Source organism: Tauraco erythrolophus, chromosome Z (assembly GCF_009769465.1).
Source record: "Tauraco erythrolophus isolate bTauEry1 chromosome Z, bTauEry1.pri, whole genome shotgun sequence".
Lineage (NCBI taxonomy): Eukaryota > Metazoa > Chordata > Aves > Musophagiformes > Musophagidae > Tauraco > Tauraco erythrolophus.
In genome coordinates this window covers 85318881-85333424 of record NC_141496.1, presented here as the reverse complement: position 1 = coordinate 85333424, position 14544 = coordinate 85318881, and the positions used below count along the sequence as shown (strand labels likewise).

The 14544-nt window shown below is 39.7% G+C and overlaps 1 protein-coding gene across 3 annotated transcripts in view; it reads left to right on the top strand.

The window, feature by feature from the left end:
* Positions 1–14544, top strand: part of FOCAD (focadhesin) — a 118870-nt gene that overhangs the window by 70946 nt on the left and 33380 nt on the right. For all 3 annotated transcript variants that reach the window (XM_086628997.1, XM_086628998.1, XM_086628996.1), the window contains 5 exons: positions 5924–6016; positions 8558–8646; positions 10783–10824; positions 13293–13401; positions 14128–14244. In XM_086628997.1, coding sequence (XP_086485123.1) covers positions 5924–6016; positions 8558–8646; positions 10783–10824; positions 13293–13401; positions 14128–14244 — 450 coding nt within the window. The remainder of the gene's footprint in view (positions 1–5923; positions 6017–8557; positions 8647–10782; positions 10825–13292; positions 13402–14127; positions 14245–14544) is intronic.

The following is a 14544-nucleotide window of genomic DNA, read 5'->3' as shown; positions in this document are numbered from 1 at the left end:
TTGAACCAGTGTAGTGTTTTTAAAATGAAGGAGAATGGTCTTGCCTTTGCATGTTTCTCGATATTCAAGTGCTTTCTTTGTGTTGGAAATAGCACAGTTATTTTGCCCTGATAATTAGTAATAGATACAGGCATAATTGCAAAGTTGGGTGCCAGTGGTGAATTGTACAGTATTAGATGCTGCTCTACAAATCATAATCGTGTTAGGCACTCTGTATACTCACAGAAGAAGCGTTCCTTGCTTCTGTTTTAAGTGTGTTCATTAGATGTGCTGTGATTACATGCATCTTTGAGCACGGAAATGGAAAGCTCCCTTTGTACATTTCTCCCCTGGTTTGATTTTGATGTAATCAAGCAACTCAAGGGCTTATTCAAACTTTGTACATGAACTACCTTAAGATGATAGTTGGATTTTCTGGAATAGAATTTGCTGTATTCTTCTGTGCCTGCGCATTTCAGTAGATGCTGTTCAGATTATGAACTACTTTGCACTCATTTCCACTACTGAATTTGCTGAATGTATCTCCTCCAATGATGAAACAGTATTCAGGAAGTAAGTTTGTTGGCAGGTTTTTGCTTCTCTCCTCTGTAGTCTAATGTGCCTTGGAAAAAGACAATTTTTTTTCTCACAAAGGAATGCTGGAGGGAGGATTTGGAAATGTACACATGCAAGTATGTTAAAAAGAGCCTTAAAGCAATATTTGAGATGAAATAAGATGCTACTTCACTATTTCATTGATATAAGTATGTAATGCTAGCCTTATTTATGAAATCACTGAGGCTGCACTTTGTCCTATATGTGAGAGGACATTTAAATTCATGGCTAAACATTTCACTGGCAGATGGATATTGCCTAAAACACATGTTCACAGCCACGTTTGTTAGAGATGAGCTGAGTTTAGGGACCATGTGAGTTGGCAGGGCTATTGAGGTGGAAACCTGTTGTACTTAGTAAAAGAACTTATTGAGATTTCCAGTCTTCCTGCTCTACAGCAGATTTTAAGATAGGCTATAAATATTAATGATGTCATAGTTTCTAGGTTCTTTAAACAGTGTTCCTTACCTCAATTAGATACCCGAGGAAGTGTTAGAAACTGAATTTCACTGTTGCATAAATTTGTGTTGTGTGCCCTCTGCTGGCTATGCATCCGTGCAAAACGACTGAGGGATGTACAAATATCTGTGGCAGCACGAAAGCTTCAGTGATGAAAGAAAGCTCATCCAGATCTTGCCATGGTATTTGATTTTTTTTTTTTTTTTAATTGGGAGTGTAGTGGAGAGGGGAAGTGAGCTTTCAGATTTCGTTTGAAATTGCCTTCCAGTCTCGCAGAAGCATGCAAAACTTGTGCCGTGTGTATGCAGAAGTGTTGAAATACAGGAGTAGCACCTCCTTTGGTTTGCCAGCATTTCCAGTCTTGGGTTTTGGCCAACACAGTCTCTGCTTGTGTGCCTTTTCAGGGAGACATGTTCTTCTTAACCAATCAAGAGGCTCAGACAACTAGCTCCTAGCTCATGCTGTTTCTAATTGCCTCAGATGTCAGGATGCAGCTCTGTCCTTGAAAACTACTTGGCAGCCTGGTCTGGCTATGCTGCCTCCTCAGAACATCCCAGGACCAGCATGGCAGTGTTCCACAGCCACTCGTCCTTGGTTCAGAAATCCCTTGAGCCTCCTTCTCTGTGCCTCCCACCTGCTCAATATCTTCTTACATGTAAATTGCACTCTCAAAAGAATATGAACTTCACTTAATTTCAGCTTTGTCTATGCTTGCTAATACTGGTTAACCAATGCTTAATGTAGTTGTTGTTAGCCTTGTATATCCAGTGATAAAGGAGAAATAAAGACTGCTGGTTTCCTGTACTGAAATGACGAGTATCAGCACTGCTTATGTGATAATCTTCAGCACTATGTCCAGTCATTTTCAGTCGCAGATGAATTTTACTTGAGTGTTCTTATTATGTTAATATGTTCTATTTCCTCTTGTCTTCGTCAAATTCCACATATCTGCAAAGAGTTTACTGCCATGAAGAAAGTTAATCAAAAGCTTGATTGATGACCAGTTCTGCTGGTCATCAAGCACATTTGCAAATTTTGGGCAAGATATGCAAGGGCTAATAATACATTCCTGATTAGACCGTGTTGTCTGGTGACTTTAAATGCAACAGTACACCTAAACCTCTGTATTTCCTGCATGAGCACCTGATGTGTTTTGAAGGCCTGCTTGTGCTCTGGTGCACAAGTGAGGATTACATGGTGAACTTCATAGATCACCATGAGACCAGACAAATCTAAATGCCCAAGTCTAAAATAGTTTCAGAGTAGAGGCAAAAGGGAATACTGGAGTTTCTGCACATGCCTTGGGAATCTAAAGCAAACAATTCTGACTGGAGCCTTAGTTGCTCATCAGCTTGATGGAGGAATTGATGAGCAGAGATGAGAGTGGGGTGTGAACAAAATTTTGGCTGAAAACGAAGGACTAGTGTTATTGAGTCATTTGAATGTCATGGTTTAACCCAGCCAGCAACTAAATGCCTCGCAGCTTCTCCCTCACCCTCCCCTACCGCCAGGGAATGGGGAAGAGAATTAAAGGGGAAAAGGGAAGGAGACTTGTGGGTTGAGAGAAGAGGAAACAATTCAATGATAATAATATAAAATAAAATAAAATAATTATAATATATGAATATTTATTTATGTATAATCGTACAAATATATGCAAACAAGTGATGCACAGTGTAATTGCCCACCACACGGTGATCAATGCCTGTCCCGTTCCTGCAAATGATGCTAAAATAGCAAAGTCCTGACACCGCAATCCTGCGTGAGCAAGAGACCTGAAAAGAGAGTGAGAGGGAGCTAGAACTCAGAGTCTGAGAGCGCCCTCGGAAGAACAAGAGAGCTTCTTCCTGGTCCACCCTCATCTGTATAATGGGCATGACGCCGCATGATAATGGAGTACTCCACTGGCCAATTTAGCCCTCAATCCTAGGTCTAAGTTCAAATCCTAAAGGGAATTGTGGACCCTTTGTCCTGGCCGTGCTTCCCCCCAGCCTGTTGAAAGGTCCTTGCTGTCTCCCTACCAACTATAAACATCAGTTCACTGTCAACATTCTTCTCACAACAAATCCCAGACTAAAACCAGAACACGGAGCTCTTCTCGCTGCTAAAAGACTAACTCTGTCCCTGTCAAAACCAGGACAATGAGATTTTTTTGTCTGCCAGGTGTATCTGTGTTGGCTGTGGTGTGGAGTAGCCAATCTCTTGGTTGATGTTTAGGTTGTATTTAGTTGTATAGTGTCCTAGTTTGAGCTGGGACAGAGGGGTTTTTTTAACAGCTAGAAAAGCTCCATGTTTTGATTTTACTCAGAGGCTCACTCTGAGAAGAACGCTGATAACAAGCTGCCAAGGACTTTTCAGTGTGCCGGAGTGCGGAAGCACGGCGGGATAAGGGGTGAGCATAGGTGGGACAAGGGGGACACGATTCCCCTTGTGATTTGTGTGGAACTTAAGACTGAGGGCCAAACTGGCCAATTAGTATTCCATATCATGCAGCGTCATGCCCAGTATAAAAGCGAGGGTCAGACGGGAAGAAGGGCTTTTGCGCTTTGGCTTTTGCCGCTTTTGCTCTTTTGCGCTTGCTGTGTTTTTCGCTCTATTGCTTTTCTTTTTTTTTTTTTTTTCCTTTCCTCTCTCTCTCCCAGTACTCCCACTCTCGGAGTACTATCTCTCCCTCTCTGCCCCTCTCTATTTCGGGGCCTCGCGTTCGTCCGGGATTTGCAGTTTTCGGGACGAGACGGGCTTCACATACGAGGGGGTGGTGAGCACCTACATTGTATTAAATCATCTGTATTAAATCACTCTTATCTCAACCCACAGGTTTCACGTTTATCCTTTAATTCTCTCCCTCATTCCTGGGGGTGGGGGAGGGGGAGTGACCGGCTGTGTGGGGGGGGGACGGTTTAACCTAACCCACGACATATAGATGTATTAGTACTTACTCAAAACTGTTTTAAGTTTGCCACTGACAGTGGGCATGAAGCTTTAGCATGACCCTTTGGTTTTTGTTATAAAATCTGTATAAAGAAAGAATATTGACTGCTTTTATGTGGATCACGAGGGGCATAAAATAGAGGAGGTGAAGTAGGAAGACTTAAGATAATTAGCAGACAAGGTAAGTTCAGTTGTTCGTCTTGCTTTACTGTCCTGTACAGAGGAGGCCAGTGGAGCACATGATGGAGAAAGGAAGGTTTTGTGTACTTTGAGGAATGGAGTGTTTTACATGTTAACAGTGACTAGTGTCTGTAATAAAATAAAATAGGAGGAGTAAGAAGGAAGAAAAATGAACTTTTGAGATTGAACCTGGCAAGATTAGTTACTCTCGGTGGTCTTTGCACAATTTTTGATCACAGCTCACAGGTTTTTCCTGAAACTCAGGGAGTCTGGCATGTTCTTTTAGTTTAGACATAGAAAGTGTCGGCCTTAAGCAGTGGATACTGAGATATATCCCATCTCACCTCACCCTGACATGTTTGCCTTTCCTTTATTAAAAACTGATTACCTTGGAAACTGCTGAGATTAAATAACTTATTCCTGATGATTCCAAATGGCTATGATGACTTTTTTCATCTTTTTGGTAGAGGCAGACAGTAGAAATAATTGGATGTAGCAAGAAAAGTCAATTCTGTATGTCCACCGTGGAATAAGATGAGCTGTAACAATGCACAGCCATCATTTTAATTACAGAGTTTGTTGTTTGTGGGTCTGAAAACACAGCAGTTAAAAAAGGAGAGGATACCTGAACTCCTATCTTACTTTTATAAAATGTTGCTGCAATTAAAACAGTCATGGAGAGAGGGAAATAGAGACTCTTCTAATTAGCTGTGATACACGTTTTTTGTGAGATAATACATTTTCATTTCTAAATTGTGTAACATGCAAATTGCGGAGAGGGAGGTGCGTGTATCATGCAGGACTCTAATGTCTGGGAAGACTTTCTTGGTGGCCTTGAATTTGTGACCCATTCTGTTTGATTTACCCCTGTAATTACTTTGTGAAGCTACCAAGGGCTAGAAAATAGCTTGTTACTGAGATCACTGTATTTTTGTTTTTCAATATCCTCTGAAAAAATCTTTGAGTCGGTTTGCTATGGTGCTTACTGAAGAGAAAAACCTTGGGCTTCTGAGGAAAGTCTGTGCACATACATCAGATTGTGTAGTTGACTTATTCTTTTGTTGTGAGTTGGAGGCTGTCGTACCTGTATGAGATTTGGAGGCAGATAGGGAAAGCTGTTCCATGTTTCCTTAAACTGTCTCTGAGGCGGTGTTGTTTTCCTCCTGTTGATTCTATAGTGGTGCTTTCTAGAAAGAAACTTCGATTTCTTTCCCTTTTTTAACAGTTTCTTTCCTTTAAAAATGTTTGAAGTATATATTTGAACACTGTTATATATACCCCAGTCATGGATACTAACTGCTTTTGAATAATCTCCCCTGTATTTAGATAGTCATCTACTTGTATTTATTTTAAGTGTCTGTTTAAAGCTTTTAGAAGCACCTAAGATTTACAAAAGCTATGGCAAACATAAACTGCACTAAGATTTTGTTCTGTACATATTTTTGTCTATTAGTGCTACTAAGTGTTATGCTTATTGCCGCGTAAAATTCCACTGCTCTCTTTTTAGAGTCAGCTGTCTGTTGAACTATCTGAAGCAACCAATTTTGTCTGGCCTGGGTAACGAAGTTGAAAGTAACTTGGTGTGGGTAAAACCAAAAAGGAGAACCAAATACATTATCATTTTGGTTTCCTACAGCCATGTGTAATGTCCCGTGGGCGCGAGCAAATGGTTGCCTGCAAATCACAGGCTGGAGAACATACATTCTGCCTATGTTAGACGTAGTGTAACTACTTCTACCCTTTCTGGTGTGTTGCACAGGTTAACATTCAGCCTTCTGAATGGCACCGCTCCATACTGCTGCCACAGTCCTGGTTAGGATTTATGAGTCGAACCTACAGCGCAGTCCTGCAGGTAATTTTGAGGTACTTAATATTAACGTGGGGAAATACACTCTATAACCTGGAGAGTTGTAAAGTAGGTATGTTTATTTCGCGTAGGTGCACGGGGCATCGCTCCACCACAACCGTGCACACCTTATGGCAAAACAAGAACCAATTTATAATGCAAAGGCATACATGACTCATCACCGGATCATAGAATGGTCGTTAACAGTTCCCATTATCTTATCTGCTCCTTCTAAGGTCGTTACTCACAGACAATAGGGTTCCGGTAACAGTTCCTGTTACGTTTATGGCTTTAGATGGCTTTAGATGGCTACTTTTGTATAGTATTCTTATTCTTGCTTGAGCTTCAGTATTTTGCTAAACTATTTGCTGTGTTGCAATGCCCGACTGTTATTTTCCATATCAATATTGTGTACATTAATGCTCATTCAAGTGGTATGAGTTTTATTTTTACCCACAAGAGCATCCATGCAAATTACAATAATTTAAAAATAAAGCTTGACATGTTTAAAAATAAAATTTACGAAAAGGAAATAAAAATGAGTCTTCAGTTAATGGCACCACAATCTGGGATACTTTGTAGAAGTATAACTTCTGCTTACAGTTCAGGTTCTTGCAGTCTTGCTCCTGTGTCAAGTTGCAGAATGTGTCGGTTCTTAGAATTTTTAGACTGTGAAATTTTAGCTGGAGCTCTAACCTATTATTTTGGGTAGGAATTTTGTAATAATAGTATCACAAAGGAGACAAGCTATCAAGGAACAATTCATTAAATAGGACTTCCCTTAACCAGCGTGTAATGCTTTCGGGCTGTTAGGGACTCTTGATTTTTCTGCTCCATCTAATCATTGGGAAGTATCTTAAAACCTCTCTTCTGTTGGGTTAGCTGACCTGGTATCTAGAGCAATGTAGTGTCATTTGGTTTTTCAACAGGAAAATGATCTAAAAAACTTTTAACAAATAGCTGCCTTCTAGAAGGCTTCTGTGCTACTAGAAGGGCTTATGTGTTTTTATTTCGAGGCTGCATCAGCTGTTTTCGGTGTGAGCAGCTCAGGTTGCTGAGCAAATTCTAGAAGCTTTGACTGTCCCTTGTTTTTTATTATGCAGCAAAACATATGCTTCTCTGACATTTTCAAACCAAATTTTATCTTGCCCATCGGCAAAAGATCAGATTCTAAGCCGAGCCAGCCCTGTTACAAAGCAGGCAGCAGCTATTCTAATTGTAATTTCAGGTTGTCACTACAGAGGGAGCCGTTGTTGCTTACATTTAATTACTTTCCTATTTTGCCTCTCCTCTGAGGCAAGATTTTACAAGAAGCTTTGCATTTACCAGACTTGTTTCTGAAAGTCTCTCTAGGATTTCATGCCATTTTACAGGGCAATGGAGCCTATTTTTTGTTATTTCTGAAGTCCCTCACTGGAGGCCTGTTATCTTTATCTACTCCGTATCCTTCTATATCGCATTTCATCTGAGATAGCCAAAAGAGATAACAGTATAAGATGAGTAGTTTCAATAGTACATAATTCAGTATTTCTGAACAGCTAGTAGGGTACAGTTTGAAGGCAGATGTTCAGAGTCCAGTTCACCAAAACACTTGCTTGAGGATTTTTTTCTGTTTGGACAGTTGAAAGTCCTCTTGCGTTTTATTATGCCTACTCACATGCTTAAGCACTTCTGCCAGTTTGTGGATTCTGCATGTTTTTGAGGCTGAAATCAACCTCATCATGATGATCCTGTAGGTCTTGATTTAGTACAGAACTTAAGCCAATGTTTCTGTGTTTTGGGAAATTGCAATAGGCTTTTGCATAGTTTTTATGCAGCCTTCTCTTTAGTCAGTGTGTTGTATGTGCTCCTTCAGTCTCTGTAGAGAGTCATCTCTTGAGTGACATCTGGATTTACAGGATTGACTGTCTTGTATTCTCAGGTTTTTATGTACACCCAAACTACAAGCATTCAATACCTGAAAACCACGGCTTGTGTGCCTATATTATTCACTTAAGACTTAATAACCTACTGAGGAGTGTAACTGACAACATAAAGTTGAGATGCAGTTGTCTCATGGTTGGAGACTGAACAGTAAAGCAAAGCTGTTTAATATGTTTAGATAACAATTGTTAAAGGCCAGAATCCATATCATCTCCTTTAAGGTACAGAAAGAGCTGTTGTAGGAGGTCACAGGGAGGTTGGAGTCATAGAAAGGAAAAAGATGAGGAATTCTGCTTTAAGTGGTGAAACAAGAGACTTAACATTTTGCTGTTAGAATGCATTTTAGCTACCAGGCTTCTACCCCTTCCTAAGGGAACTTGTCTTTTTGCATGGACTAGATGAGATGTCTCAGTGTATCTGGGCATTTGTGCCTCTGCAGCTTGTTTTCCTCACTCAGAATAAAATATTACAAATCCTTTTACTTAATATATTGTGTACTACAGTGGAATCCCTTATGAAAAGCCTCAAGTGAAAGGCTACTTCCATTACCTAAGTGTTCTCTGAAGAAATATTTGATGATCGTCCATGTGAGATCCACTTCTGACTTATTCTGTAATTCTGCAGGGGAGGCAGGCAGAGCTGGAGATGCAGTTAAAACATGGAAAAGAGGATCCTGAAGAGGTGCAGTACAAACAATTTACAGCCTGGCTCTGGTAAGGAAGTGCCTCTCTGCTCCTGATCACTTGTCATGGCAAGTGAGGGGTCAGAGGAAGGCAAGACTTCAAAGCCTTTAGTTTTACAAGTTTAAATATGAGCACTAAAAAAAAAACCCACCACCAAACAAAAACAACCAAACAAAAAACCAACAGCAGATACATTGACCAAAGCTAGGGTCAGAGCAGAAAGAAATAAACTATTATGTAACTGTCTGTAAAGATTCCCATATGCATGGATTCACAGGTACCTTCCCCTCTACAGTGTCTGAAACTTTGTAGGCTGAGCAACTGGAAAGAATGGAAAACTGTATTTGTTTTGTGTTATGTTAAAGCAGAAGGATTATACAAAGAGCAAAACTTACTTGTAGAGATTAAGTGAGCTGTCTCACTGAAAATAGCTTGATAAAAGACATGTAAGCCATGTTATTATGTGTGTCATAGTGAACTGAGGCACACCTCAGTTTGTGTGTTAAGTTGGCAATGTTGAGGCTGAGGATGTTATTTAAAGCCAAGAACGTGATGCACATCCTCATCCATGTCCTCAACTACTTCTGTTTCAGTCAGCTGAGGAGTGTGTCTCATCAGGATTTAGACATGTATGTATATGGCCAGGGGGACAAGGTGGGAAGTGGGAGACTTCAGATTGAGAAAGAACTACATATCCATGGACAGTATAAATACCTGTTTCTGTGCTTGTTCATAAGTGCCTTGGGAACAAAGAATGTACAAACAAAACCAAGGTGCCGTTTGCCCATTTCAGTCAAAAGGTGTTACTAATCCCACTCAACAGGAATACAAAATTTGTGTCTGTTGTTTTATTCCGGGTAAGTCTACATTAGAGGCTTTCATAGTAAGATCCACAATGATATGATATTGTAGAAGACCTTCTTTAGGTAGTAGCAGCACAATTTTCTGTTGTTGCTCTACCTGATCCCTTTCTTGATAGGGTACAAAGAGAAAACATTTCCTGGTGAGAAGAATGCCTGTAGCAATGCTGCTTTTGTAGATTTCTCCTGAACTGATTTCTACTCTGTATTTCCTAAATAGAGTTAATGTAAGCTATGTCAAAAATGAACAGAATTCCCTTTAACAGTAGGGAAATCAAAGCAGTACGTGAACTGTGAGCCCAGTGTTAGCTTTCATGTCTTTTCCTGTTCCTACCTAATTGCCTGGTGCTCAGGGCTCTTAACTTCAGTGCCCATTGAGTGTTTGTGTTGTCCACCGGGTTTAACTTGATTGTGAACAGCTCGAGATAAACTTTAGTGTTAACGCTTTACAGTATACTGTGCAGTGTTGCATTGGTATTTGCTGGGTTGGTGTCAGTGTTTATAGTGTGGGTGATTTTGAAACTGTGTGCAAAAACGGTGTAGTTATGAAGGAAAGCCTGAGTAGGTCTCTTTTAAAGCCTGAGTATAACTCAGTCTGATAACATATGTCCCTGTTTTACAGCACATGCATTCTTTATCTTCTAATCATGTGTTGTGAAACTGTGATTGGAGCATATCTTTTTCTGTAGAATGACAGTCGTGGCCACGATGGTATTACGTGTTGTAGTATATAGATGATGTCTTTCCTCACCCAGACCTGGCAGTATAGAAGATTCACTGGCATGTCTGCTTCTGTCTTGATGTGAATGCAAAACTTAACAAATGCAGACAAGTGCTAGCCTGTTGTAAATCAACTACAGTAATGTGTAAAAAAACTACTCCTGTGGCTTTCACTTAAATGGATTCAGATTGCTATACCAACTAACAGCGTAACTGTCCACAGCAGCTTCCAAGAGTACAGTAAATGTTGGATACATTGTTATGGTTGTCCATTGTAAAACATTCTCATTTTATTACGCTAAGACGTAGCACAGTGATCTGGACACTTGTGTTTAACAGCTCAAAGTGGCAAAGTCAAGTAGGAGCCCTTTATAATAAACATCAGTAGTGCACAAGAGCATGAAGAAACATACGTAAGCACTTCCACAGTTTTAATGCTTGTGATTAATTTGCACTAAGTCTTCTGATAGCTAGGTGAGATAATTGTTTACCTAAAATGGATGCATGTCAGGCATAAAGGGAAATTACCTGAGTTCATGCTATAGTATAATGGACGTGGTGTAAATTCTTTCTGTTTCTGTTGCAGGGTCAGAGATATGTTGACAGATGTCATCAAAGGTGCTTCCAAGTAAGAGCTTCTAACTTATTACAGGGGAGAATGAGTTCTCTTTTGTGACAGAGATCTAAGATAATACTTTCTGCAGTTGGTTATTTGCCAGTTTCATGATTTCACATGACTGCTGTTCAGGAAAGGAACTCTTCCCCGCCTTGTTGTTTGGGATTTTTAACACTGTCTCTTGTCTATTAGAAAGGCTGATGTCTAATGTTTTGAGTAAAGTCTGAATAGTGCTATTTGCACTATTAGTCTGTTCTTTTTTTAGCTAGCAGACTGTTTGCCTCAAGCAGCTTCATTTATCTAGAAGTTGGCTGGTCTTTAGCAGAGTATGGGCTCTTCAAAACTATCCCACTTTCTATTAAGGTATGTTTCTTGTGCCCCCGAAGGCAGGATATTACATGTTTTCAGATTATTAGAATTAGCACGTGGCTTTTAGACAGCAGTAAGTGTCTCAACCTTCCTTCATAGGCTGCCAAAGTGTTTTGGCTTCTTCCTTTTCACTCTCCGCTGGCAGCTACCTTCATATTATGCTTTGCTTAACATGAAATTTGCCACTTACAGCAGGTCAAGATAAAGTGTCAGAAACAGTGAATCCTGGTAAGAGCAAGTACTTAGAAAATCTTAAATTGTAAAGATGTCATCAGTGAAAGAATTACAGTGAAATCTCACACACCATTTCAACATTGGTATTCTTGTATAAAAGACTAATTTGAAGTACTTCTGCAAGTTGAGAGTTCTGGAGATTTTAATTAAGACTTCCCATAAAAGTTTGAATTTTTTCCTTTTTTAGCTTATCATTGTTCAGATATTGAAAATATTCCCAGCTGTTCATTTCCTTGTATGTTGGTCCATCTTGAAGGCTTAGTTAGAAGGGGTGAAGTTGGAAGATTTGTTTGGTGTTTTAGCTACTCAGTAAATACTTATGGTAAGATAAGGTAGTAGAAAGAGATAAATAAAGGAGGAACAATATAATAAACTTTAAATATATCATAATCTGTGTCTCAGAATTAAAGTTGTTATTTTAGTTATAGAAGTTCATTAGCAAAACTAGTTTAGGTAGAAGCATTGCCTAATTTGGGAGGGAGTTTGAATTTTCTTTAGGTAACAGCAGAAGTTATTTCCTGTGCATAGATCACGTCTTTAGAACTTACTGTGTTTAGTGACTTTCTTTTAAGAAAATAGAGGCTTTTTCCCCCCATATTTTCAATAGAGAGTAAGACACTGCTCTTTTTCCTCCCGGAGCTTGTTAGGATGATGATTTTTTACCTTCGTTACCTTTCAAGCATCCAGCTTTCTTGAGTGTTTAGATGTAGAAGCTTCTCTGTGAGGTACATCATGAAATGTAACCTTTCAGAAGTTGATGATCAACAACAAAGGTTCCATACATAGATTAAGAAATTATTTAAAAGGTACAGGGAGATTTCAAAGAAGTTAACTAAGAACCTAGTTGTAATTACTTGTAGGTATCTGTTATCTGAAAGGAAGTAGTTTCAGAGTTCCAAACAGGAGAGGTTAATGATGTTCCACCAAGACCTATGTGTCTTATTTTAAAAAGCAAACCAGAAACTCAGAAAACATTTTTATTGTGAAAATGAGATCTTTGGATCTGGAACAAATGCCTGAATTTGTAGGTGTATTTTTACAGCAGCAGTTGAGGAAGTTTTTAGAAGCAAAGTACTGATGCAAAAAGTGTAGTACACTGTACTGGTGTGATGTAAGACTGTAAGTGGTCTAGTGCAGTCGTATTGTTCAGCTGCTTTTGTAAAAGAACTAGGAGTTCTAGCAGAATTATATTGCAAAATGTTTTTGTGAGAATGACCAGGATCTTCTCATGAAACAGAACACAGTTGCATTCTCTCTAATTTGTAGGTGGCAGATTTTTTTTCTTGAGTTCCTTAAAAGTAAAGGTTTGCACTGTGGGAGAAGTTAGTACTCGGAGACGTGTCATTTTCCATGATTTTAATGTTTTCACAGCATAGAGAAGTAATTCAGAATGTTTTTTTTTAAGCTGAGATTTCAGTGATGGCTGCTCTGCTAAATCTCCTGAACACATGCTGTTGCAGTGAAGTGACACCTGCCTGTCTAGCATTCTCTGTTTGAAGAGCATTTCAAGTTGTCCTGCGTAGAGATTAGCTAAGACCAACTGGTGCGTTTCTGTCAGTGCTGCTTGCTCTGCAAGGTGACTGTCCTCATTATAGTGGAAGCAAGCTTCTGGTTTTGTACAACTTTGTGTGTGCTAGACTTTATATAAGAAACAAGCAAAAAGACTGAAACAGTTCTCTTTTCCATTCTTTCTCTAATTCCTGAAGATGAAATGCGATAGACTTTTGCTGAGCTAGAAGACAGCCCAATAAAGTTGCTAGGTGCAAAGACCTTCCCTCCTGGACCACCGGTAGCATGAGTTTCCTACGTTGAGAGACGTGTTTGTTGCCTGCATCTCTATTATTATCTCTTTTAACTGTTTGCCTTCTTCTGTCTAGAGACAGCCCAGTGGTGAAAGGAAACTCTATTTTTGCCTTAACTGGTCTTGCAGTTGCTGTAGCCAAATACGAAAGCAGCCTTTCTTCAGACACTGAAAGGATGCCTGAGGTGAGTCAATCTGGGAAAGAGGTTCTCTACTCTGAGTGGAATATAACGAAGCAGCATGACCAGGTGTTTGTTGTGCTGGTAAGTGGATGTGAAGTACTTCACATTTTGAAGTGAAAATTTCACCCTGCTCAGTGAATGCCGTCTGGTAGCTGCTGTGCAATTACTGTTCAAAAGCAGTCAGAGTGTGTAGGCGCCTTCTCACAAGACACACAATGACTACACATTTGTTTGTTGGTTTTGACAGGGGAGATAGAGGTCTAGTGGACACTGAAACCCAGCCAGCCTCTTTTCTCATCACTTTTACTTTCACTGAGTACTACTCCATAAAAAGTAGTCTGATATAAGAAAAAAATTTTTCATTCTGAGGGTGGTGAGGCACTGGATCAGGTTGCCCAGAGAAGTCGTGGCTGCCCCATCCCTGGAAGTGTTCAAGGCCAGGTTGGATGAGGCTTTGAGCAACCAGGTGTAGTGGAGGGTGTCCCTGCCCATGGCAGAGGGGTTGGAACTGGGTTATCATTGGGGTCCCTCCAACCCAAACCGTTCCATGATTCTATGAAGGGTCAGCACTGACAAGTAAATCGTGCTACTTACTGTACATAAGAATGACAGAGTAATCTCATTTCTGGTGGATCATAGCTGGAACATCAGCTGCTGAGCTTCTGTTCAGGTAGGACCCGATTTAAAAAAAAAAAAATAACTATGAGTATTTGGGTTGGATTTTTGCAGACTGAACCTGATTTTCTTCCCACAAAACACTGGATTTCTATGGTCACAGAGACTCTCTTTAGTATTGTGAATAGCCGCTATCACCCTAAAGGTCAAGTCTTCCCATGGTTCTACCAGGTATGTGTTGTGATGTTAAAGGCAAGTGAATATATCTGTATATCTGGAGTTCTAGTGTGGAGCTTCCTGGTTCTGTTTGCCATGTGGTAGTTTTAATACAGGAGAATAAAAACTTTTCTTGCTTTTATCTTTTTCTTTCATTGTGTTTTCTGCTTATATTTGGGTTTGCATTGATTTTTTGTCTTTATTACCAAAATAGTAAAATCCACATGTGAGGATACGTGAATGAAGGAGACTTAAAAAAAGCCCCTTCAAAACCTAGAATATTCAGCATGTTTGTACAAAATAAAACCACCTAAC